This window comes from Phascolarctos cinereus, unplaced genomic scaffold (assembly GCF_003287225.1).
Source record: "Phascolarctos cinereus isolate Bilbo 61053 unplaced genomic scaffold, phaCin_HiC Scaffold_726;HRSCAF=1367, whole genome shotgun sequence".
In the NCBI taxonomy this organism is placed as follows: Eukaryota; Metazoa; Chordata; class Mammalia; order Diprotodontia; family Phascolarctidae; genus Phascolarctos; species Phascolarctos cinereus.
In genome coordinates, this window is record NW_027556098.1 from 394,734,124 (window position 1) to 394,761,407 (window position 27,284).

General features: G+C 42.2%; 1 protein-coding gene across 8 annotated transcripts in view; it reads right to left on the minus strand.

Moving 5' to 3' along the window:
* The window catches only part of CAMTA1 (calmodulin binding transcription activator 1), a 1,299,703-nt gene that overhangs the window by 730,058 nt on the left and 542,361 nt on the right, over positions 1–27,284 (minus strand). For all 8 annotated transcript variants that reach the window (XM_078145710.1, XM_078145708.1, XM_078145709.1 and 5 more), the window contains one exon: positions 6,042–6,177. In XM_078145710.1, coding sequence (XP_078001836.1) covers positions 6,042–6,177 — 136 coding nt within the window. The remainder of the gene's footprint in view (positions 1–6,041; positions 6,178–27,284) is intronic.

Consider the following 27,284-nt stretch of genomic DNA (forward strand, 5'->3'; position numbering starts at 1 on the left):
CAAGAACAGGAGAAAGCAAGGCCACAAAAACCTAGAGAGGAGAAGGGAGTTGACAGTGTCAAAGGCTCAAGAGAGGTCAAGAAGGGTGAAGACTGAGAAAAGGCCATTCAATAAGGCAATTAAGAGATCATTAATAATTTTGAAGAGAGCAGCTTCATAGGATAAAATCTAATGAGTACAAATATAAAATCTTCCATTTAAGTTCAAAAAGGTCAACTTCATAAGTACAAGATGGGGAAGGCATGGTTACATAGCAATTTGTCTGAAAAGGATACAAGAGTTTTGGTGGACCTCAAACTCAATACGATTTGTTGTTTAGTGATTTTCAATGGTGTCTGACTCTTCGTGACCTCATTTGGGCTTTTCTTGGCAAAGATGCTGGAGTAGTTTGCCATTTCCTTCTCCAGCTCAGTTTATAAATGAGGGTTAAGTGACTTGCCCAGGGTCACACAGCTAGTAAGTATCTGAGGCCAAATTTGAACTCAGGTCTTCCTGACTCCAGGCCCAGTGCTCTGTGCACTGGGCCACCGAGCTGCCCCATATGATGTGATATAATGTGACAGCCTAAAAAAAGCTAATATTGTTAGAGGTGATGTTAAAAAAGCTTCCATGCATAAATATAGGTCCTCCCCACTTTGCTCTAATCAGACCACATTTGAAGAAAATGTGGCCCATCTTTGGCACCTCAGTTTAAGGACATTAATAAGAGGAAGAACATTTCCCTTTTGTTCTGATTCTTCTTTCATAACATGACTAATGTGGAAATATGTTTAATATGATTGTACATGTATAGCCTATACCAGATTGCTTGCCATCTTGGGGAGGGGGGAGGGGAAGGAGAAAGGGAAAAAAAATTGGAACTCAAAATCTGATAAAAGTGAATGTTGAAAATTATCTTTATGAGTAATTGGAAGAAATAAAATACTATAAAGTTGGGGGGGAAAAGAGAGGAAGAACATCCATGAGAGAGCAAGTAGGACAGGGAAGGACCATGAGTCCACCTTCTACGTCCATGGTTTGAGGGAAATGGAGGAGACCTGAGGGGAGTATGAGAGCCATCTTCAAATATCTTAAGGACTCTCCGGTGGAAAAGGCTCAGAATAGCATTTTTGACCCTAGAGGGTAGACCCAGAAGCCATGAATGGAAGTTACAAAGAGGCCGATGTAGGTTTTCTAGGGAAAAAAAAAAGTTTCTGAATAATAGCTGATTTTGATATGGCACCAAGGTTTGCAAAGCACTTTACAGATAACTTCTCACTTCTCACAATCAAAGCTGCTAAAAAGTGGAGTGGGCTTCCTCAAGAAGGAGGGAATCCCACCTCTTTGCATTCCTTTAAGGAGAGACTGGATGGCCATGGATGGGGCGTGTTGTGGCATGTGATCTCTCTTGGGGATTTCAGTCAGTATTCAATCAACAAGCAGTTATTAAGCAGTTACTGTGTGCTAGGCACTGGAGATGCCAAGAAAGGCACAAAGGAATCCCTGCCTTTGAGGAGCTCACGATCTATTAAGCAAGACAACGTGTGAATGACCATGTTCATTCAGAACCGACACAGTGTAAATGGAAGGTCATCTCAGAGTGGACAAAAGGCACTAAGTTCGGGGAGGGGAGGAAGACACAGGAAAGGTTTCTTGGATCAGGTGGGCTTTGCCACGGAAGATGGGAGGGAGAGCATTTCTGGGTATAATGGACAGCCAGTGAAAAGGCATCAAGTTGGGAGATGGAGCGTCATGTGTGGGAGGCAACACATAGTTAAATGCTGCTGGACTGTAGAGCATCTAAAGGGTAGAAATGTGTAAGAAAATTGGAATGGCAGGAAGAGGACAGATTGAGAAGGATTTGAATGATGGAGGATTTTCTATTTGATCCAGAATGTAAGAGGGAGCCACTGGAGTTTATTGAATGGAGTGACTTTAGGAAAATCACTTTGGCAGCCAAGTGGAGGGTGGATTGGAGTGGAGAAAGACTTGAGGTAGGGAAACTGACTAGAAGTCTACTGTAATGGTTCCCATGTGATGGTCAAGGGACTGCATCACAGTGAGGATTGTCTGAACGGAGAAAAAAAAGCAATGTATACTGGGGATGCTGAGAAGGGAGAAAAAACAGGACTTGGTAACCTACCGGGTGTACACGAGGATTTGAGAAGGGTGCCAAGATTGCAACGTCAGGGTTGCAAGGGTAAACTTTGGGGTCCTCACCAAATGAAAATTCTGTGACTGTGCTTTCCTCCTCTACACAAAGAGGGGATTGGCATATATAAGGTCTAAGTAGCTCTCAGTAGTTCCTGTAGACCCAGTCAGAGATGAAAGGGACCTTAGACATCCTTGAGACAAACCCAGATGTTTTACAAAGAAGGAAAATGGAATTCAGAGAAGGAACAATTTATTTAAAGGTACACACGCAGCATCATCAAATCTCAGAGTAGGAAGGAAATCATAGAGGTTTTGAGAGACACAGGAAGAGAACAAGGGGTCAAGTTGACTCACCTATCTGAACTAAACTGAGCCTCCGCTTCCCTACCTATAAAATGAGAAAAAGACACTGGTAATTGTTGCAAAAGAGAAGTGGCCCGTATGTTGTACTTCTCCCACAGGGTTCTTGAGAGAATCCAGTGAGAGGATCTATGTAAATTTCTTTGCAGACCTCAGTGTTCTATAGGGATATAAGTAACCTGAGGGTAGGAACTGTTTCACTTTGTAAAAGCTAACTGGTGTTAATTGACTAAATGAAAATGGAGTATTCCAATAGTATCAACAATACTGAGATTTTAAAAGGTGATTGATATTGGGGAGAGCACACTAAATGAAGACCCAAGCCAATAGCACTGGAGAAAATCCCACAACCCTTTAGTGTTATCTTCTGGAACCCTGAAGAGGAGATATAGCCAGCTGTGCTCTGGGGACTCAGCCTGCTAGTTTGTCCAGGGGTTGGGAAAGTTAGTCTAAGATCTCCCTACACTAGTCTACAGGTGACCTAGATTCCATTTGTAGACTCTAATGACAGGTGACGGATGCCCTGCCTCTTTGGGAAGTCCATTACACCTTGGGACAGCTCTAATGATAGAAATGGGACCAGAACACAGGTGTGGACCCCTTGTCCTACTACATCACACTGTCATTAACATGGGGGGCACCACAATCCTCCCGGAAGGGGTGACCAAATTGCCAGGCAGGGGTGGAGCTTTGGAACTGAGCCCAAGGGTCATACCCAGCAACTTCTGCTCACTCTGCTTCTATTGCTACAATAGAATGGAATCTGAAGAGCTGGGTTTGAATCCAAGCACTGCTACTTGTAAATGTGTGACCTTGGGCAAATCACCTAACTTCTCTCTCTAAGCCTCACTTTCCTCCTCTAAGGTCCGTTCCAGCTCCAAAAATCTAGGATTCCATGTTCATATCATCTATGATGTGGCTGTCTTCCCTCCTCCCACCCCAGGTCAAAGGAAATACAGTCCCCCTAGCACCTTTGTCTCCAGCCCCCAAGCTCTGGCTGGCCTACCCAGGGGAGCTGGCTTCCCATCCAGATCATTCCCAGCATGCAGCCACGTACAACACAGATATCTATGGGAATCATTCCGGATCTCGCACATTTCTCCCTCCCACATGGTCTGCAGGCACCAGACTGCTGGTACTCTGTGTGTCTACACATTAGTCTGTGAGTGTGGGAGCTACAAATAACCCCAAACATAAATACTGCCTAAAAATAACCATAAGTCACTCCGATTCCATTCAGTGACAATTCTAATTTATTACATAGGGAAAGAAAATGAATTCTGGGGCTTTTTCCCCCTTCCCAAGCTTGGAAATACTGCAGAAGAAAAATTCCACTGTATTATTCCTTACACTCTCCCAAAAACCTGATTTACATATTACTAAAGGTGAAATATGCCCAATACCTCTGGACCTAGCAAGCCAGGGGCTGCTTGCTGGTCGACTTTATTGTGGATTCCAAAGCCTGAGATTAATCTGGGGAAGGCAAGACTCTACCCCCATGGGACCATCCACCTTCTTCCTCATGGCCTGAGCCATGCCTGGGCTGTTCTCTATTATCTGTGCCCTGGCCTGCCCTGGAGGGATCTGCCCAGAGTTTCCGTATCTGGATGTATCATTCTATTGTTTAACTGTGTCCTCACACATCCCTGGCAGGATCAGCTCAGGTTGACTGAAGAAAGTGGTACTTTTGAAAAGACAGACCCCTGCTCTACCCTACACTTACTGTAATAATGGCAGTCAGTGCCCTTGATTCTATCAGTACTGAGAAGCCTCCTAAGCTTGCTGCACAATCATTGGCCACCATTCTGGAGGGGGGCTCCGAATCACTGTGTCATGGAGTAATCTGCATTTTAATGTCCCATGCAGTCAATTAAATCATGCTGTGCAAATGCAGAGCCCAGGAGAAAGAAGGGAAACAGGAATTTCTCCTTTTCTTTGTTCATCATCATAAAGATTGTTACTAGGTGTTTTAAAAAAAAGCTCATAAAACAAAAATTCCTCCTCTCTAGGGGGTGATCTAATAAGACTCATTGGATGCTATTTTTAACAACCATAAAGCCTCATGATGAATGTTAAAGGAGCCATCGTGACAGAGTGCATCGTGGGAAAGCCGCAGCAGATGAGGACAATCCGTTGGACTCAAGTGGGCTTAGAGGCCAAGACTATCAATCCTGCCAGCCAGGGATGCCAAGGAAGGAAAAGGATTCTAGTCTACCCCTTTGTCTCTCAAAGGGGTAAGAAACAATGCAAGGCCATGGACTGTAAGATGCTTGAGGGCAGGTTTCATATTTGCCTTTGTACAATGCCTGGGCAGCCAACAGATGCTTAATAAATGCTCATTAAATAACCAGTGGATGTCTATCCCAAGATCTTGAATATATGCTTTTGAATGAATGATTACATCCCAAGGGATTAGCCCACATTCCTAACAAGTTTCTGTGCTCTGCATTCCATGTGGTGAGGCCACTATTCACCAAGGTCAATGGAGGAAGGTCATATGGGGGCACTCCCCAAACAAGACTAGGCCAGGAGTCAAATGGGCATTCCTGTGGGCAAGACCTGCTTTGACATGTGGTCTGTCCTCCACCATCCAAGGAGGAAGAGTGGAAGAGGGAGTACCCTTCCTAAAGTCTGGGACAAAGAGAATCTTAAGAAGGTCAGGATGTTGGGATAAAGTCACCTGCTCACTATGAGAGTTCACTCTTCACACAGAGAGAGAAGATATAGAAAAAGTTCCAGGCACCAGATATATCATTCCCCACTGCACACTTAGACATGTTGTATTGGGGAGAGGCATGGAGAGAGCAGAGACTCTGACCTATGACCATTGATATAGGGAGCTTCCTATACAGAAACTCCCTTTACCAATGTAAATTGGCCACCTCTCTGCAATGTACAGTCTTAGAAAGTTGTCTAGGATGACTTTCTAACACTGATAGCTTAAGTTACTTATTTAATTACAGTAATTTAATTACTTAAATTACAGATTTCACCTTGACAGTTTAAATTATTAGCCCAAGGTCCACAATCTCTGTGTGTCAGAAGCAGAACTTGAATCCAGACCCTGTCAACTCCAAAGCCGGCCACGTATACTCAATACTACACTGCCTCATCATCTATAGAGACTTTGAGTGTTCTCAAGACTTTAACCAATTCTATTAAAGACGAGATGTTCGCTCATAAAGTTGGTGCAGCAAGTCTATCCTTGGGAGACCCAGCTGCTCATTGTTGGCTCTCTTAGAGAAGGCAGGTTGTTAGCACATCATCTCCTCTATGATAAATTCAATAAATAATTCTGCCATAACCTTGCAAATCCCCAACCAGACAGCGGCGATTCTCTGGGAACAGAAGCGGTTTCAATAAAATCAATTTTCACCAAAATGTTAATGGAGAATCCGAGGGAAGAAAAAAAAAACCTGGGAACACAGCAGACCCAGAATTTTTTCACCAGAGATGACCCACAAGGAATTCCTTCAAAGAAATCCCTTTGTCAATTTCAGGTGAGGAAGTTCCATTTGCAGAATAAAGGAAGCCCCTGGGATCCTTACCTCCACGCCCTGGACCTTCAGTTTCATGTGGTCCTCTCTGGTGGTTTTCCCATCTTTCCTCTTTTTCCAGCAATATCCATCTTTCCTATATTTCACCTTCTTCCTGTTGTAAAGGATCATGGAGCCATTCTGTGGTCTGAAAACAACAAACAGTTAAGTTAGCATAAGATGCTGGCAGGGGAGGGGAGGAAATTTACCAAGAAAGATATCGTAGCCCAGTAAAAGTCTCTACAGAAAAGCAATATTCTACATTTGCTGGGACATAATTTTTCACCTTTTATTATAGCTCCCTGGATTAACCATGTTTTATGGCTGGCAAAAAAAAAATTTGCTTGTGGATTTGGTACCTAATGAATTAAATGTGTCAATGATGGGCTTAAGAAACATCCTCTTAGTAATACCCACCGTCTAATCAAGATATATGAGCTTGGGTCTGAGCTATCGGCTGAAAAGTAAGCAAAACATGGAAAGAAAGAGAAAGAGGCCAGGGGTATTTTTGGCAGCCGGTAATATCTTATCTCCCAGAGAAGGATTTTCTACACATCTTTTAATCCATCAACCCGTATTAGGAAATAAATAAATTGAACACTGAAGCTAGATGACGGTGTTAAGGGAAGGCCAACAGGAAAGGTAGTCGCCTGGCACAAACACCCTCTGATTCATTGTGTGCATTTAGATTACCACTAGATAAGAAATAGCATCTTCCACCCTTCTTCCCAGCAAGTTAAAGTGCCTGATTCTTTCCCATTTAGGCTTCAACTGTCAGAAACCTGGTATATCTGGGGGTAAATATGGCTGTCCAGGACCATCATTAGCATCTGGTCCCTCCAACCCCATATTTCAAGAAAATTGTTTTCCTGGTGGCTCTGGTCAAGAACAAGACTTAAGTCCTAGGTTTCTTTTCTTTCTTTCTTTCTTTTCTTTCTTTCTTTCTTTCTTTCTTTCTTTCTTTCTTTCTTTCTTTTTTTTTTTGCATTTTTTAAACAACAAAAAAATCCCTAAATTTACTAAAAAGAGACTATGCATCACCCACAGACAGCGCTACAGTAGATGGTTACAAAAATTTACAGTTCGACATTAGTCACAGTAATTTGGCTCCGGAACAGCGTAGATGGAGGGAAATAAAATATGGAGCCAGATGAGGGACAAAAGCCGAGATCAACAATTTCCACAGTCAGATTTTAGCAGGTGACAGCTGAACTGAGGCCTGAGGTTGAATAACCAAAGCAAATAAGTAAAAAAGAATGGGGGTGGGGAAGGGGAACGGAGAGAGGATCAGAAAGGAAAGAGTGTATGACCTGGGCCACTGATTTCCATATATCTTCCCTGATCTCACTCTGCCTGTGTGTAACTGGATTATAGAATTATAGAATCTCAGAGCAGGAAGGGACCTCAAATGACTAAGTTATCACAGGCAGCTAGGTGGTACAGTGGATAGAGGCCGAGATTTGGGAGTCAGGAAGACCTGAATTCAAATCCTGCTTACTAGTTGTGTGACCCTGGGCAAGTGACTTCTCTCAGCCTGAGCTTGCTCATCAGTAAAATAAGGATGAAAACCCATCTCCCAGGGCTGTTGTGAGACTCAAATGGCATCATGCATGCAAATTGCTTTGAAAACTTTAGAGCATGAATAAAAATACTAGCTATGATTATTAGTCAAACTTGGATCTGACTAAGAATCCCTTCTCCATCATCCCTGACAAGTGGTCTCTGTCTGGCCTTTGCTCAAAGATTATCAGTGAAAGCAGAAACCATTGTAGTTCCTGGGGTGGTTCATTTTGCTTTTGGATAGCTCCAATGATAACAACATATTTGTCAATGTTTTCCTGAAGTCTAAATATGACTTTTTTCAAGGTCTACCCACTGACTCTGGTTCTGCCCCCTAGAGCCAGGAGGAATGAGGCTTCAACCACCCAAAGACAGCTATCATGCCTCCCATCACCAACCCTTTTCTTCAGCCTGTTAAAAATCCTCATTTCTTTCCACGGATGCTCAGATAGCATGACCTTGAGGTCCATCACCAACCTGGCTGCCCTCCTCTAGAAACTCCCCAACTTAGTAACATCCTTCCTAAATAGTGCCCCTTGGGCAGCTAGGTGGTGCAGTAGAGAGAGCACCGGCCCTGGATTCAGGAGGACCTGAGTTCAAATCTGGCCTCAGACACATAACACTTACTAGCTGTGTGACCCTGGGCAAGTCACATAACCCCATTGCCTAGCCAAAAAAAAAAAGAAAAAGGAAAACTAAACAGTGCCCCTCAGAACCTCTCTCAGGACTCCAGATGTGACCCAACTAGGGCAATGTATATCAGTTTGTATTTGTGTCTTGGTGCCTAGCATACAGCAGATGCTTAATAAATTATTGCTGGCTGATTGATTGACTGCCTGTCTGAAACGTGGCACAAAGAACATGTAAATTAACCTTGGGGCTTCTAGCTAACCACATGTGAGTGACTCTGCACTTTGGTAGACTTGGCAAGCCCTGGATGGTTGTTTGGTCCTCCTCTGACTTTCTGAATGCAGCACAGAGAGCAGCATGCTTCATCCATTTCAAAGGAAAGAAATGTCCCACCTTTTTCTTCCTTCAACACTCCAGGTGACATTATGGGGGCAGGGGGAAAGAACAGTTCATCCTATCTCCCATGGTGGCCACCGAGTGGCTGTGAGCACACGACAGCTGCAGCTCATGACTTGTCTAGGTGAGCCTGATACTGGGTCCCTGGGTGCCTTTTTTTTTTCTATTTGTGTTTCTTTTCCAGAATAAGTGACAAAACATCATTCTCAAGATGGATATGTCCTGGTTTAAAGGTGACCTTGTGGGTTGGAAAGGCACTGAGTCTGTCAAGTGAAACTGATTGGTGGCAAGGGAAATTGAATGACCACTGGAAGGAGAATGGGTTTAAGTCTTAGCTTAGATTGGTCAAAGACACGGACCAGGGAAATCGAGGTCACATGGATAAGAAGTGAGAGAGCCAGGAGTTAGACAATGGTCCTATGAGTCCAAATCTAGTACTCTTTCCATTACATCATGTTGCCTCTGGTTTCTAAGCAACTCTGGAGATGGGGGAGGGAGGCAGCTAAGCCTCAGAAGAACTGGGAGCTGGGAAACTCAGTCTCTTTTTCTTTATTTTTTCTTAACCTTCATCTCTTAATGCTGGGCCATCCCAGAAGTAAGGAAATAAGCACTTTCTTTTATTAATCTTCCATTTTCAGTAAGGAAAAAATATGTCAGTAAGATGGCAGCTAATCACAGCTCCCTCCCCTCTCAATGGTGTCAACCAGCAGTGCTATGAAGACTAAACAGTGATTCCATTGGGAATGACAGTCTCTCTACAGTGACTCCCAACACTTCATTGTTCTCTGATCAACCTGCAATTGGCTTGTGTCACTGCAGGATGGCACCTCCTTTTGTGTGCTCCCTCCCCTAAGTCGAGTACAGACAAAAACAATCGGGACCCAACCGTGAACACCTGTCACAACTCTGTCATCTGACATCACTCATCTCTTACTTCAAGGAGGCTGATATTTTTTAAAGCCATGCTTGTTCTCTGGGGCCTTGGAGGCTTGCAAGCTGGGGATGGGATGCACAGAGGGCCTACCTTTTGCTCTTCTCATACTTTGCCATGGCTCCTGTTCTCCCTACAGAGCACAAGGCGATGTTTATGGAGACAAAAGGACTTCTCAACCCAGCTTATTCATTGGGAAGTCCAATGCCGATTATCCACCCCATTTAGACATAGAGAAAATAAATAAGTCTGTCCAGAGTAGACTGTCCCTGTACTGCCTACAGGTGTTCCCATAAGGAATCCCCAAAGAAACAGAGGGTAGAGCTAGGTAATGCAGATATCTTGGAGGGGACCAAGTACCAATTATTATGGTACCACCCTGAAAAAAAACACTCACTAGAGAGAAGGGCCACTTTATTTGTACCCAGGTTCTTATAAAATAGGATTTATGTTTCCCTTTTCTGAAACCCCATCAATCAATCAGCAAGGATATATTAAGCACCTACTATTACACCTACTATGTGCCAAGTGCAGTGCTAGGCACTAGGGTTACAAATACAAAGAATGAAACAATTCCTACCCTCAAAGAGCTTACATTACATTACATATATATATATATATATATATATATATATATATATATATATATATATATATATATATATATATATATCTTGAGAGAGAGAACATATGTATATACAAAATAAATATAAACAAATATAAATTAGATACAAAGGAGTTAGGGAGGGCACTAGCAGTTAAAACAGACATCAAAGATTTCATTTGGATTAGAAGGTGGTACTTTCTATCTAAATTCCTACTATCTATCTGTCCACACATATCCTATAAGCATACATGCATATATCTATATTCTATATTGAGAGAGAAAAAAACAGGGGAGAATGAGAGAGAGAGAGGGAGGGACAGAGAGAGGGACAGAGAGAAAGAGAGAGAGAGAGAGGCAGAGAGAGAGGAAGAGAAAGAGAGAGAGAGAGAGAGAGAGAGAGAGAGAGAGAGAGAGAGAGAGAGAACGAGAGAGAGAGAGAGATCTCCTTTTTTGACATGGAAGCTCCTTGAGGACAGGGACTGTTTAGCATCTGTCTTTGTATCATCCAGTGCTTAATAAAGTGCCTGACACATAGTAGGTATAAATGTTAACAGCGGTTAACTGATTAAACTCTAGTACTATAATGGATATCTGTAATCATCTAGGTGGCACAGTAGATAAAGCTCGGGGCCTAGAGTCAGGAAAACCTGAGTTTAAATCTGGCCTCAGACAGTTACTAGCTGTGTGACCCTGGGAAAGTTACTTAACCCTGTTTGCTTTAGTTTCTTCCTCTGCAAAATGAGCACTGGAGAAGAAAATGGTAAACCACTCTAGTATATGTGCAAACAAAACCCCCAAATGGGCTCACAAAGAGTCAGGCATGACTAAAACACAACTTGCTAACAACAACAAAATCTCACCAAAGCAGGCACTCCTGCCAGAGGTCCCATTGTGACTCATCCATGTCCTCCCAGAAATGCACCGTTAGGCAGTCCCTCCACCATGCTCACACTCTCTTGTTATCACACAGAAAACAACAGAATGGTGCTGATCTGTCCATCCCTCTAACCGTATGCCTGGCCCATCTTTTTTTCCTGGTCATACATTTCTTTGATAACCTCCTTTACACTACTTATGAGAATTCCTCGTTGGTCACTGGAGAGCTCTTCAATGGTTCTGCTGGCTGCTCATACTCACCGTGTGCCTCTCCATTATCCTTCAAGAGATCCCCAACTTCAAGTCTTTGGATATGATGATGTTTGATGACCATCCATCACATGACATCACAGAAGAACAATGTTTCAGGGAGAAGCCTCCAAAATACATAAATCGTTGAAGGGATAGCCCTTCTGACAAGCCTCTTGAGATCAGTAAGTGACATGATCTCACCTTAGATATAAAGTGAAATACTGAAGTATTGCTGGAACTATAAACTACATGACTTTCTCTTGGGTCACCTACTCCACACCATTCCAAGGATGACCCTGTCACCCAATACTTTGGCAGGACACAACCCCAGGGGGAATTTAGGAGCAAAGCTTAAGCAGCTGTAATAAAGGCAATCATCATTTTAAGTGGCTTTAAATGGCAGTAATGAGCGATCTAATAATATTTAATCTGACTCTCTGATTTTATCAGAACTTCTCTTGCTCTCAGTATGTCAGAGGAAGGTCCTTCCCACAGTTTGGTGGTGCAGGACAAGGCAAAAGAAACTCATCTGCCTTGTAGGACAATCAAATCACCACCAAGAGGCAAAGGGAGAGAGAATGGCTTACACTGACAATAATATCTTCCCAAAGTTGAAACAAAGCTAGGGATACAAGGAGGGGGAGAACAGATGGGCAGTTGCTGCCTTCAGATGAATAAAAGGCTGACCCCAGAGGGATGGTTGTGTATAGGCATTTAATGTTTCATCACTGCCTGAAAGGCAATGGATTTGTCTTTGTAAAATGAGAAAATAAAAGTGGAAGTTAGAAGTTACAGAGGACAAGTCTAGTGTAAAAGCACTTATTAAGCACCTACTATATGCCAAGCAAAGGGGAAAGAACACGTGGTCAGAGATTCTGCCTTCCTGAGACTGCTGGGCCTTCTTTGCCTAAAGCACAGATGAAAAAGGGACATTCTTCCTTGACCATCCCAAACGGGACAGCCCAAAGGTTAAGGCAATCCTCTGGTCTGGCCAGAGGATAATAGTAGTAATAAATCAACAAACATTTATTAAGTGCCTACTATATCCTTCTCCTTGCCAGCAGGTAATCTTCTCACCTCTCCCCACACCTTTAAGCTCCCTTCTTTATGAACTGTCTCATAAATAACATAAGCTCCTTCAGGGCAGGGACGGTCTTGCTTACTTATATAACTAGCACTTAGCACAGTAACTGGCAATTCAAATCAATGAGTCAATAATCTTTTATTAAGGGTCTACTATGGGCCAAGCACTTTGAGAAGGACTGGTAACACAAAGAAAGACAAAGACAGTCCCTCCCCTCAAGGAGCTTAAACTCCAATATGATATAGTAAGTGCTTTAAAAAAAATACCTTATCTAGGGGCAGCTAGGTGGTGAAGTGGATAGAGCACTGGCGCTGGAGTCAGGAGGACCTGAGTTCAAATCTGGCCTCAGACACTTACTAGCTGTGTGACCCTGGGCAAGTCACTTAACTCCAATTGCCTAAAAAAGAAAATATTTCATCTATCCATCTATCTATCTACTTGTCTGTCTGTTGGTCTATCTATTCACCAATCGGTCTATCTGTCTTTCTGTAGAAAGACAGATTTATCTATCCATCCTCTCTATCCTTCATCTATCTATCTATTTACCTACTTCTATCATCTTTCTCTATTTTCTATCATCTCTGTGTGTGTGTATTTGTCTGTATGTGTACATAATCTGTCTAGCAGCCCATCAATCTGTCTTTTCCTCCCTTGGTCTGTCTGCCTATGTCAGAGAGTCAAAAAACTACAGCTTGCATGTGCCCATTTTTGCACGGGAGCTAAGAATGATTTTTACATATTTTTTAAAAGTTTTATTGTATTAAATTTTTTTTAACCACTCTTGTCTCATAGACTATTAAAAAAAAGAGGCAGCAAGCTGTAGATTAAAAAAAAAAAATGAAATGGTCCCTATCTTCAATGACTTTGCATTCTATGGGGAGAGAGCATGTGTATCTATAGTCAGCATTGACAAAATATTGGTTTATTTTTACCCAGGCTCAGGATTTGTAAGGAACTCCTAGTAGGACATTTCTTCTACCAATGCAGAATTGATACTTTTTCTGAAACTTATATACAAAATAAATGTGTGTTAATCTGTTAATGGTGAGAGGAATATACTAGAAGTTTGGAGGATCAGGAAAGGTTTTGGGTAGAAGATGCAGCTTAAGCTGAATTTTGAAGGAAACTTGGAATTGTGAAAGGTGGAAGTAATGAGAGAAACCATTGCAGGCATGGGGATGAGCCTGCATGCAAAGACATGGAGATGGGAGTTGTGGGATCACGTGTGAAGAACAGCAAGGAGAGGTTGGCTAAAGTTGAGAAAAGCTGGCATGGAATGAGGCTGGAAAGGTAGCTGGTGGCCAGGCTGCACTAGACTCTACCTCATCCTGACAGAGTCTTTTCTCTGACTTCATTCAACCCCCTCCTAGTTTCTGCTTCTCAACCATCTTGTGAGCAAATTCTAAGTTAAGTCAACCATAGAAGGGCAGCCAGGTAGTGCAATGAATAGAGTGCTGGGGCCTGGAGTCAGAAAGACCCGAGTTCAAATCTGGTCTCAGATAACTTACTAGCTGTGTGACCCTGGGCAAGTCATTTAACCCTGTTTACCACAATTTCCTCATCTGTAAACAGCTGGAGAAAGAAATGACAAGCCACTCATGTACTTGCCAAGAAAACCCCAAATGGAGTCACAAAATGTCAGATACAACTGAAAAACAACTGAACAAAAGGTTCATAGAGTCATAGAATCTTATAGTTAGCAAGAACCTCGGATGTTGGCTAGTCGATCCTCTTCCCCAGTCCAGGAATCCCACCTTCAGCGTCCTTGACAAAGCTATTAATATTAGCTATAATCTATCATTGCAGCTAGGATTTACATCAAGATTTAAGGTTTGTAAAACACTTTATGTATATTATTTCATTAGCTCATCACAACAACTCTGGGAGGGAAGTCCTAGGATTACTCCCATTTCACAGACAAGGAAACTGAGCTCAAAAAACTTAAGTGACTTTCCCAGGGTCTTGCAGGTAGTAAGGGTCTGAAGCAGGATTTGAACTCAGGTCTCCCTGACTCTAAGTCCAGGACTTTATTCCAAGCTCTCCCTCATGCCTAGAAAGCTCTCCCTCTTTATCTCTGCCTACTGGTTTCCCTGGCTTCCTTTAAGCTCATCTAAAATCCCATCTTCTATAGGAAACCTACCCCAACTTCTCTTAAATCTTATGCCTTTCCCTCTTATTTCCTTTGTATCCCATATATAGCTTGTTTGTACATACTTGTCTGCCTCCCCCCATTAGACTGTAAGCTCCTTGAGGGCAGAGAACATTTTTTGCTTCTGTTTCTATGCCTAGAGTTTAACACAGTGCCTGGCACATAGTAGATGCTTAATGAACGTTTATTGACTAACTATCCAATGTGTCACCTAGTCTCTGCCTAGGCATTTCCAGAGACCAGGGAATTTGGCTCACTCCAAATGTGGGAGGCCATGTTTACTAAGAAAACATTTTTCTTCTTTATACTATTTCTCCCTTGTGCAACAGCCACACTCCACTTGATTTATATTTATTTGTTTGGGAATGGGATGTCTCCTATCCGATGGTAAGCTCCCTGACAGTAGGCCTTCCCACTTTCTTTGACCTAGTATGGGGCCTAGCTTATAGTTGCTCAGTAAGCGTTGTCTAAACATTGTTTGTTGAATCCCAGACCCTGCTTAATCCCCTAGTAGTATAAGGGGAAAAGCTCTGGATTCAGAATCTCAGAACCCGGGTTTGAATCCCAGATCTATCTCTTACTATTTATGTATTCTTGAACAAATCACCTCATCACTTTGAGTCTCAGTTTCCTCATTTGTAATGCAAAAGAATTTAACTAGATCATTCCTAATAACCCTTCCAGTTGGATAAAAGTTTTCTTGTTTTGTTTCATTTTGTTGCTGTTTATTGTCGGGAAATGCCATACCAAGAAAATGACCAAAATGTCCACCTTGCTTTTTGACCCAGAGATCTCACTGCTAAGTGTGTATCCCAAGGACATCAAAGAAAGGCCCAGATACACCAAAGTATTTATAGTAGCTGATTTTTTTTATGGTAGCAAAGGACTGAAACCCAAGCAGATACTTATCTATTGTCATACATGAATGTGACTGAATATTATAGCGTCATAAGAAATGACAATGCCCATGAAGAACACAGGGAAGCGTGGAAAGATTTATATGAATTGATGCAGAGCGAAGTACGCAGAATCAGGAAAACAATGCACCCGATGACCAGAGAAGCATAAATGGAAAGAAAAACAACAAAGACCTCTTGCCAACCCAAAAAAAGGCAAAACCAATGAACCTGAGTCCCAATACTATTGTTTTTCTTTTGGGTTAACAAGTGGAGGTGGACACAGAAGTGAACATTTTGTCATTTTCACCCCAAAGACACAATATAAGAACACACTTCCCTTACTGCTTTGCAGAAATTGGGGACTACGGGTGTATAATACAGTACAGAGTATCAGACTGACAGTAAAAAATAGCGGGTATTTATAGAGTGATTTAAAATTTACAATATACTTTCACAAATAGCATCTCATCTGAGCCTCACAATACTCCTGAGAGGTAGGTACTCTTATTACCCCTATTTTCCAGTTGAGGAAATTGAGGCAAAATACCCCGGGTCCCACAACTAGAAAATGACAGAAAACAAGTCAAGTCAGGTCATCTGACTCCAGGCTCAGGGTGCCATCCTCCATGTCACCCAGCTGTTGGTTAGTTTTGTTCAGCTGCCTCTTTGCTCTTTTATATTCTTGTTATAAGGGATGATGATTCAATTGGGGGTTGGGGGAGGCACATAATGGGAAATGAAAGACATGTGAAAACAAAGGATATTAAAAAAAAAAAGAAATATAAGAATATAAGCTCCTTGAAGTCAGGGACTGAATTTTTTTTTCTTTATATCCCCAGTGCTTAGGATGGTACCTTTCACAGAGTAGACATTTGGTACATGTTCACTAAATTTAATTGAATTTTAGTTCCCAAACTTATCAACTTATCATCTGCTATATCTATCTATCAACAGCCATCATCTATCTATACACACACACATATAGTATATGGTATGGATATATACATGTATGGAGGGGTAGAGAGGGTAAATATATATACTATATTATATACATACACATATGTATAATATTTTTATGTATGTATGTGTGTATATGTATATATTTATGTATATATGCATATATATACGTGTGTGTGTGTGTGTGTGTATGTGTAAGTAACTCTTGCTCCCAGTAGAACATAATCTCCTTGAGGGAAGGACTGGTTTTTGTTTCATTTCATTAGAGCTCCAGCATCTAGCATAGTTCCTGGCATACAGTAGGCACGTAATAAATGCTGGTGGTTTGGATTCCATTGGACCATAGTACTGCTCAGCCCAGCTAACCTCTTGACAACCCCCCCTCTAAAAAAAGGCAAAACCAATGAACTCGAGTCCCAATACTATTGTTTCTCTCCTGGGTTATCAGAGACAGACATGGAAGGGCTAATAAATCCCAACATGCTAGCGAGGGAGGTTGGGAAGGGAAGGCAGAGGGAAAAAAATGATAGGGTGCTAAAGCCTCCATCAATAGGATAATCAGGCACTGAATAATTGAGAATCCTAAATGGACTCTGGCATTCATTCCTCCCCCACTTGGGGATGAAATGTGTTCTGCAAATTGAAGTAGTTTTTTAGAAAATCTTTTTTTTTCTTTCACAGCCACACCATACAGGGCAATTATTTTGAGAATAATAGCCAAAGACCAGGAGGCCATATCATTCTTGAGGTTTTTCTGTAAATATGAAATTGGGATTTATGGCCTGAAATGAAGTTGAATTAAGGACTAGGTGAAGACACAGTGAGGAGAGGCCCTTCCCCTCCCTCCATGATGACCAGGTCCAACATCAGGAAATCAATGTCCCTACAAATAGGACTGTTTTACAGCACCCCCCTCCCCCCGCCACCAGAACACCAACACTCCCCAGCACTTAACTGATCATTTCCAGAAATTCTACAACCACATAAAATTCCTTGTGGACAATCAATATCCAGTCTCCTATTCCAGAGATTCATGGGCCTCCTCAGGGCGTGTTCTTCTGCGAATCCATTTCCCTGAGCCCTGGACTCCCCACAATAAACTCTGTTAGAGTTGTTGCTCCCTTAGATTCATAGGTCTTGTGACCTCGAAGCTTCCCTTTAAAGGAAGGATGGATGCCCCAACTGTTGACCTGATTAAATCAACAATATTTGGATGGCCTATAAATGGGTGAAAAGTCTCCATACAGAACTCCACTCTTCAGAACTTGGCACCTCCTGCCCACCGGTTGAGCTAAGATTGATGGCTATGAAAGGCTTGTGTTGGAAACTCACCATTCCCGAGTATTTATGGCCCCAGTGGGTTTTGGCTGCCTTTTCCCTCTTCCTCCTAAAGACAGAAAATAGAGGGACTGGATTCTAAGCAAAGGTGGCCAGTTCCTAGCAACTCCAACTTTCTAAGAGTCTTTTCCCATCAAATCTACCCCAAAGAGGTAAAACTAGTCATTAGAGAGAGGGCTTGGTTTCCAGTCTTCACTCTACTATGACTGACTCCATATCTTCCCTGATCACAGTCACAAATCCAGGGGAGAAATGCTTTTATTTCTTTTCCTTGGCAGAGCAGCCAAGGCAAGAGATGGTGAATAAATACACAGTATTATCCATACCCTAGGTAGCTTATGTGCAGATTGTAAAGGGCCCTCCAACATTAAGTCCATTCAGAGTTTGTAAAGGGCATGAAACCTGGAGTGCCCTATTCTCAAGAAAAAGGTCACATAGTCTGAGGATTGACAAAGACAACAGACTTGACCTGGTAATGTGGGCCATTGGGAGAGACTGAGAGTTTCAAAGCAAAGAAAAGGAACCTGCTAGAGGGTCTAACTACAAGGTCTAGTTTTGGGGAGACAATCCAGCTTGGCATCTGCCACTGAGGTAGAACACGGACCTCAGAGGTAAGGCTCACAGGAGCAAAATGAGGGAGTCTACTGCTAATTCCAGATTAAGGATTCTCCCTCAGCTGGGGAAAAAGGCAGAAGTAGCAGCTCAAAAGCCTGAGGGCCAATGTCAGACTTACTTCAGCCTGCAGAAGTGGATTGCCATGTACTGGAACCACACGCAGCCATTGCTATGGGAACAGGAGCTGGTAGAGAGAAAGACATATTCCATCCCCTCTGCCACCCAAGTCCAAGGGGGAAAAATTGTTCAAAGAGCCACCAAGAGCAAAGATCTCAAAGGAGAGAGATGGAGATGATTCTACTCAGTTCCTCTTCCAACTCCAGTTGTTTCTCCAGACTCTGTGGCTAGCCATCTTCATCACAGCTCCCAGCACTTGAGACCAATCAGGAGTTGCTATATTCTCTCCACAAGGGATGTTATCCTCCAGGAAGGTGCCAGAGCACGGTCCCAGCTTCATGGGAGATGCCCCAAGCTAGCAGATCAGGGTAGTCCCCTGAGCACCTCCTTTATACTAGGGCCATCGATTTAGCTTTGGAAAGGATCTTAGATGGATTCTCTGCCTCCAAAACCTGTGTCCTTTTCAACAGGACCTTCCATCCTTCATTACTTTTCCTTACACGTTGACTTTCTTTCTAATCTTTCCAAAATGGGATAATCAAATTAAAGGACTTCTAAATTATGTTGCCTTGAATAAGATGCCCATATTCACCAGCTCACATTTATACAACACTTTAAAAAGCATTTTACATAAAAAACTCATTTGATTCTCACAATAATACCAAATGAAACAGATTGGAAACCTATGTCCTCTAATTCAAAATCCACCATTCTTTTCCATTTCCCTACATTGAGAGCTGGAATATTTTTGATTGGTTGGATGGATTGTCTTTTTGTCCCCAGAAACTAGCATAGTGCTCGACATACAGCAGGTGCTTAATACATGCTTGTTAGATTGGAGAAATTCAATTGGATTGTCCCAATTAACACAGCCTCCAGGTAGCTTTAGCACTCAGAGGAAGAGCCAGCCACTTGGGAGACATTTTCATAAAAAGGCGTAAATCGGACTTGATATAAATTGCTCCAATATTTCTTTCCCTCATTGCAAATTGGGGTGTGGGTTCAGAAATCTGGCAAAGGAATGTGTACTGTGCTTATCTCCCTCACACACAAACAAGGCTTAGAGAAAGAAACTGATGGTTACAGCAAGGCTGAGCTGATGAAGAGCTGATAGGAACCCTGAGAAGGCACAATTACCAGCCCAAACCTTCGCTAAAGGATTTGTTTATAAACTCTTCCTGGCATTTCCATCTTGACTTTTACTAGGTTATAAGGGAGGGGGAGACCAACAGTCAGGAGAGAGTTGAGACCAGGCACCAAGACCTCCACTCCTTCCAGAGTCACCCTTATATGATTCACCCCCATATGACCTACTCTACTTCAGAGCAAGATGCAAAGCCCAGGCTGGACTGCCATTTGACAGATAGGAAAACCAATTGCTACATATAAATATATATATATATATATATATATATATATTATTATATATACGTATATATATACATATATACATACACACATATATGTATATTTTATATATATATATATATATATATATATATATATATATATATATATGTATGTATGTATGTATACATATACACATATTTTTCCATCTGGAGCCATAGAAAGAATAAGAAGGACAAACAAGGTAACAGCAATTTGCATCATTTAATTAGCTCCTACTTAGGCATTCTAGCCCCATTTTCTTTTCATTAAAATATAGGAAAACTGAACATCATAAAATAGGCTTTTTTTTTACAAGGAAAAAAAATCTGCACTGATTGGTGAGTCTAAAGACCCCAATAATCTGTAAGCCATTTAGTATGTTGCTGGCTCTCTTGCTGTTTTATGTGTTTCCTCTACAAATACTCTTATACAACAGGAAGCCTGGAGCTCCTGAGAGACAGTGGCTGTGGGTTCATTAACAGGATAATGACAATGTTTTCATTTTTCTGAATAAAAGCCATTCCTGTTCTTTTTAAAAGTGAGAGAAAAAATAGCAAATACCCCTTGTGACAATTAGGGGACTCAGCACTTTTTTTCCTTGATGGAAGTGAAAATTTCCTAACGTGGAAAGCTGTCTAAATGTATACTGCCAATGGGGGGGGGGATGGGTTCTCCCTCCTTGGAAGTTACTAAAACAGAGGCTGGTTGTGTTGCAAAGGGGAATTTTGTCTGGGTGTGGAGTGGACCAATGGCCTAGGAGGTCCCTTCCAACTCTGAGACTCTGTGATTCTGTGCATTAGAAACATTTCAAAGTGGAATGGGATGTCTTGGCCTTTCCCTTCATTGGAGGTCTTCAAGCAAGGGCTGGATGGCATTTACTGGGGATGTCAGAGAGAAGATTCTTCTTCAGGCATGAGTTGGGCTGGATGACCTTCGAGGTTTCTTCCAACTTAAAAAGAGAACCTTTGGTCCAGTGTAAAACAACACCAGAATCATAGAAACTGCGTTCAAATTCTACTCCTGATGCTCCCTATCTGTTTGCTCTGAGACAAGTCACTTCATCTCCCCCGGCCTCAGTTTCCTCATCTATAAAATTAGATGACCTCTGAGGTTGCTCCTACCTGTATATGTGGGATCCTAGGATCCCAGGCTCAAAGGGGAATGCGCTGTCCTGAAAGCCAATAAGTTTCCCCTTCAGGCAAAGGTTGGATGACTACTCCTGAGGTGCCATGTACAGGGAATCCTTTAACTGCACGATGAGCCAGGACCCTGAAGACAACGCTCTGAGATTCTAAGGTTTCTTCCACATCTGTAGCCTCTTTTCATTTTACCACCACCCAAGCACTTATCTGGTCTCTCCTTTCTAGTTCCAATGACACAAAGAAGGACTGTCTTGTTCGACTGATTACTTTTCACTTTGGTACAAACACATGGAGGGTTCAGGTTGGGTTTCATCTTATTTCATTGGCAGAAAACTATTTTTTGTCAGTCTGTCTTTTGGAGTCTCTGGTTGTGAAACTTACATGTCAGTGAAATTGGTGGTGACTTGTAGGGACTGTCCTTGGAGGTGGGCTTTGTTGTCCTCCCTCTCCAAAATTAGATCCCTCAACTGGCTGCCATGCCAGAAATTTCAACTTTCAAGATCCATGTCAGTTCAGGAATGAATGTCATTTCTAGGCAGCTGTCTCTTCAAATGCTAATATCCCTGGGGAAATAACACCTTTTGCCATTATCTGCACTTAACACCTTCTTGTGAATTGGTTTATCAGATCACTTTCCTGGTGACAGCTGGCTGGAAGCAACTTAGTATTAGGGAATGAGAGTTTTGATTTGGTAGAATACAGGAATGGGGGAGTGGAGAAGAGAGGCACAGAAATGGGAACTGGGAGAGCAGGCTGTCCATTTCCTTGGCCATCCCTGATGGTGACCAAAATATAGAAGTGGGTAGCCCCAAGAGGTTTCACACTATCCCCTCAAAGAAAGGTGATTTCCTAGTTGACATGACAAGATGGATTAATTTTAAGGTAGATGCACTCTCTTCTATACACCCCAACTCAGAGATCACCAAGTCAAATCAATTCAACAAAAATATATGAAACCCATGTAAAAGGAACACTGCTAAGCCCTGGAGACACTGTGACAAAAAATGAAGCAGTCCCTGTTCTCATGGCACTTATATTGTATTGGACACACCACATATAGAAATAAACTCACATATGAAAGAGAGAGACAGACAGAGAGAGGAAGGTGAAGGAAAGAGAGAGGGGGAATAGGGAGAGGGAAGGGAGAAAGAAAAAATAAGAGACAGAGAGACAGAGACAGAAGAGAGAGATACAGAGATAGAGACAGAGAGACAATGACAGAGAAAGAGACTGAGACAGACAGACACAGAGGTGGAGGGGAGAAATTCCTGAAGATGGGATCAGCAAAGGCCCATGTTATATTTTGAATCTGTTGGCGTGGTCTCTGAGGACCCTTCTAACTTTAGAATTCTGTGATTTTGTGAAGGAAACTAGAGATCACCGAGGAACGGAGTTCTGAAACAAAAATTGAAGTCTCTTCAGTGGAAGGCCCGTCATCAAAAACTGAATTCCCTGATCCTGGCACGTAACAGGTGCTGGGTGCTACCTCTCAGGAGAAAAAAAAATGGTCTTGCTTTGTTAGAGCAAAATGCTTTTTTAATGGCTCAGCTCCAACAAGGCGTCTCCCATAAATGTCACAATCATACAAGATTCCTTGAAATGTTGATATAATGAATGGAAAGGGATAGGAAATTTGCACCTCTTTACAAACAAGCTTCAAGTATCAAAAGGCAGAAGCTAGGCTATACTTACTGGTGATTACAAATTGCAGGTGCCAGATCACTTTTCTTAAATATAAAATTATTGTTAGGGGGCCATTGACTAGCCAATGGATGGTAGCTAAAAGGAAAACATTTTCAAGAACTCTTCATTCAATTTGCTAGTTGGAGCAGTATGACCATAAGCCATAAGCAATGCCCCATGCACAACATTCTATCTCCCTTGCATTGGCAAGACAGGCAACAAGCTTTTAAATATGGAAAGCATGCCAGGAACTGTCCAAAGTACTGAGGATACAAACAAAAGAAAAACAGTCCCTGACCTCAAAGAGCTTATATTCTATCGGTGGAAGAAAACACATAAAAGGAAGCAGAAATGAGGGAGGGGTACACAAAGCGTGGATGTGGTGCTGACGTCCAGAGAGTCAGAAGTGTAGCCAGGAAGGGGATGAAGCATGGTTGGCCTGAGCCTGTCCCCAAAATGGAAGCCCCAAAAGGAACTAACTAATGGGAGAAGGGACCTGGCATTGGCTGTCCCTCCTGCCTGAAAAGCTCTCTCTCCTTTTGGAATCCTTTGCTCTTTTTTAGGGTTCAGCTGAAATAAAAACACAAGGCCTAGGTACTTAATTCTACTAATCTATAGGATCACAGATTTACAACTGGTAGGGACCTTCTGTTGTTGTTCAGTCATTTCAGTTGTATCTGACTCTTCGTGGCTCTGTTTGGGATTTTCTAGGCAAAGATACTGGAGTGGTTTGCCCTTTCCTTCTCCAGTCCATTTTACAGATGACGAAACTGAGGTATGAAGAGGTTATAGAACTTAACCAGCTAGTAAGTATCATAGGTGGGATTTGAACCAGGTCTTCCTGGCTCCAAGTCTAGTACACTACATCCCATACGACTTTCGTGGTCTTTATAGCACCTCAGAAGTCAGTTTGTATTCAATATATCTCTAACCACCACCATCCCTCCCTCTCCCCAACATGAGCTCTTTGAGGTGAGGGATTTGTTTTATTTTTGCCTTTGAATCCCTAGCCCTTGCACAGTGCCAGAAACAACCAGAATGTCAGCAACTTGAGGGCAAGAACGGCTATTTTTTTGTCCTTTATTTAGCACATAACAAGATGCCTTTCCCATAGGAGGTACTGAATACATTTTTGTTGTTGGATTTAATTCAGGGAAAGTGGAGGCTGTCCCAGGGAGAATTTGTAGGTCTGGTCTCCACTATTCAAGTATTATCCCCCCCACCCCTTTCATAGATGAGAAAACTGTGCCTTAGAGTGTTTTACTGAAGATCAAAATCCTAATCTCACTTCTCTTCCTTACCCTGCCATTTGCTAGCTCTGTCTCCTGTCACTTTCCCCTTTTCTTCTGTCTAGTTTACACTGATTGCATTTTCTAGGGAAGAAAATAAAGGCCCAAAAGGCCAGGAGAGTGAGTGACTGTCAGCATTTTCCCTTCCAGGATCAATGGAACACACCCACTGAACTGAATAACACACTCACTGAAAAAAAAAGAAGGAACCTCCAGGATTTTACTTCTGCCACGCCTGTTGTTGACTGAACCACCTGTCACCCCATCTCCAAGAAATTCACCCAAAACCCCAAGGGGTCCTAGTTCTGAAACACCCCCCAGGCTCAGCAAAGAGCCCAGAAGGCAGACCAGGAGGCAGGGCATTTCTGTGGGTCCCCACTCATCACATCCCAACACCCCTAGTTTATTAATAATCTAATATAAATCAAAAGGAAAATTAATGTGACGTCTCCTAGCAGTGGGGACTAAACATCTCAATGTGATGGTCTGTTCTGGTTGTCATTTATCATTAGCAGGCACTGTGAGCCAGGCTCCCCACATTATGGTGGGAGTTCTCTAGACAACGCAGTGGGGGGGGATTATTTCCTTGGTTCAATTATTCCTGATTTTTTTTTTACCTTTGAGATAAATTTTGTCTTGGGGGGGAAAAAGGAAAGAAAAAAAAGAATTTGTTTTTCTCCTTCCCGCTTGAAATCAATTTGTTCTCAAGGAGACAAGGCAATATTCATTTCTCAGGAAGGAATTTGCTAAAGTCCAATAAATGAAGCCGTCCTGGTGGAAACTTCCTCCGATCAAATGTAGGGGAATCTCTTTACGGGTTTTCTGTTGCTTTTCCACGATACATAAGTGTGGTAATAAAGACATGATGCAGGTGCCATGACAAAGGGTGAATTTCATCAGTGAGGGGCAGTTGTGTTTCCAGACACCTTTTCTGAATGTTTTCTAAGTGGTCAGGCTGAAAGCCCTTAATATGCACTCATGTGGATTAAAATAGGACTGGTCACTTTAGAAACTGTTCTTACACATCTCCTCCCCTCCCTGCCCCCAAAATAAAAGGGACTTTTGATGCTAGCCTCTGCCTCTGAAAAAGAATCAGCGAAGTCCGTTGAAACAAACAGCAGGTTCAGACAGATGTGAAGGTAATCGGGCCAATATAGGCCAGCTGAGGAAACCCTGGGAGTCTCTTACACCTGGAAGGATCAAACCACCTGGTCAGCAGCTGTACACTCAGCACCCGAAGGAGCAACCCCTCCCTTTGGTACTAGGTTCCAAAGAGGCAAAGGGGGAGGGGGGAGGGTTAGAGGTGGGCGCCATCTTCCTTCAAGGCAGCCACTGGGCTTCATCTGGATTTGGCTGTGCTCTCAAACTGGGAAAGCTGGGTCATCCCCAGCTGCTGCTCACCTGGCCCAGCTACTTATGAGCTGTGGGACACGGAGGCAGGTCCCACTTTTCTAGTCACTTTTCTAGTCTATAAATCTTTCTACACTTGATTCAATTCATTTCAACAAATATTTATTAAATATTTAAACCAGGGGTTCTTAACCCAGGGAGGGGTGTAGATTTCAGAACTTGGATGGGAAATAAGTTACTTTTTTTTTCTACTAACCTCTAACTGAAATTTAAATTCCCTCTAATCATTTAAAAACATGATTGTAAGAAAAGATCGCAGGAGCTTTACCAGACTGCCAAAAGGGTCCACGACCCAAAAAAGGCTTGAGGATGATGAGACTTGTATACCCCACAGGGCTATTGGGAGCAAAGAGGTTTATGAGCCATAAACATAGCAATGTGAATTCTTGTGGCTGCTCTTGTCGGCCCAGCCCTGCGATTTTATTGGTATGGAGAATTCCCAGTGAGGAACCTCCTTCCACCAAGGCAGATAGATAAATAGCCTGCAACTTGGTGATTTAGAAAATTGACTCTAGACTAGGGAAGGTGTGATTCTTACCTAGGGTCTCACAGATGATTTTAAGATTGCTAGGTAGAGAGAGGAGGGTTGAGTCAGAAGGGATATAGTTAGTCATTTCCTTCCCACCAACTTCCCTGGCAAGGATTATGTAAAGAGCTCCACAAGCAAATTCCCATTTTCTAATTCTCTATTAGAAATTCCCAATTTCTAATTCTAATCTCTATTGCCTCTAAGATAAAATATACTCTTCTGTTTAGATTTTAAAGCCCTTCACTACCTGGCCCCAACTTATCTTTCTCTGCATCACTTTGGTCCGGCCAAACTGGACTTCTCTCTTTTTTTCTCCACATATAATACATTTCATCTCCACTCCTTTGCACTGGCTGTTCCCAATGCCTGGAATGCCCTCCCTCCTTACTTCTGCTTCAGAGAATCCCTCTCTTCCTTCAAGACCTAGCTCAAGCTTCACCTTCTACATGGACCATCCATTATCTCCCCAACAGCCAGTGCCCTCCTACCCTAGCTAACTTGTATTTACTTTGTAGAAATGATCATCCAGTAACCCCAAGATCTATCACATTGGTGGATATCTGCACATAAGGTTGGTCCTAATACAAGGAAACGTTGACCCAAGACAGTGGTATGGTGTGGTGCAAAGAGCCCTCACTGTATTTAGAGTTAGAAGACCTGGATTCAAATGTGGCCTCAGTTGCTTACCATATATAAGATCTTAAGCAAGTCATTTCTCTGGGTCTCCTTTTCTCTGTAGAAATGAGGCAATTGCACTAGCTGACCCCTCAGTACCTTCCCCCTCTAATTCCTTTTTTGTTTTGTTTTGTTTACTTAATTTTTAATGACAGTCAAACAACTCACTGTGTTGTTTTTTGTTTGTTTTCAAGTAGTTTCATACATTTCTTCTAAAGAGAAGTGGATACATGACGACGTACAAGCATGAGAGAAAAAAAATTCACCCATACATTAAACCAAGAAAGCAACATATCTAATGAGTATCAGTTCCTGAATCTAAAACAATACTGTTAATAATCATTCTCCCCCCTCTAATTCTATAACCCTTTTTGGATGCTATTCACTCCCACATAAAGAGAAAGGAAATATGGCATCTGGGATCTGGGTTCAAATTCTACTTTCAATGTTCAATGAACACAATAACTTCTCTGGGCCTCAGTTTCCTCATCTATTAAAAATTTGTGTGGATTTAACTAGCTCTGGATCAGCTTTCCTAGCCTGAATCGCTTGCTGAGCCTTCTTTTCTTTTCTTTTTTTTTTAACATTAATAATATATTTTAATGAAAAAATCTGAGCCTCATGTTACTATCCAAAGACACTCAAAACTAGCATTTCCCTGCCCTTTTTGCCCAACTGCACCTCAATTTTGGACCTCAATAAGGACGAGTTTGGAGAAATTTTTTTT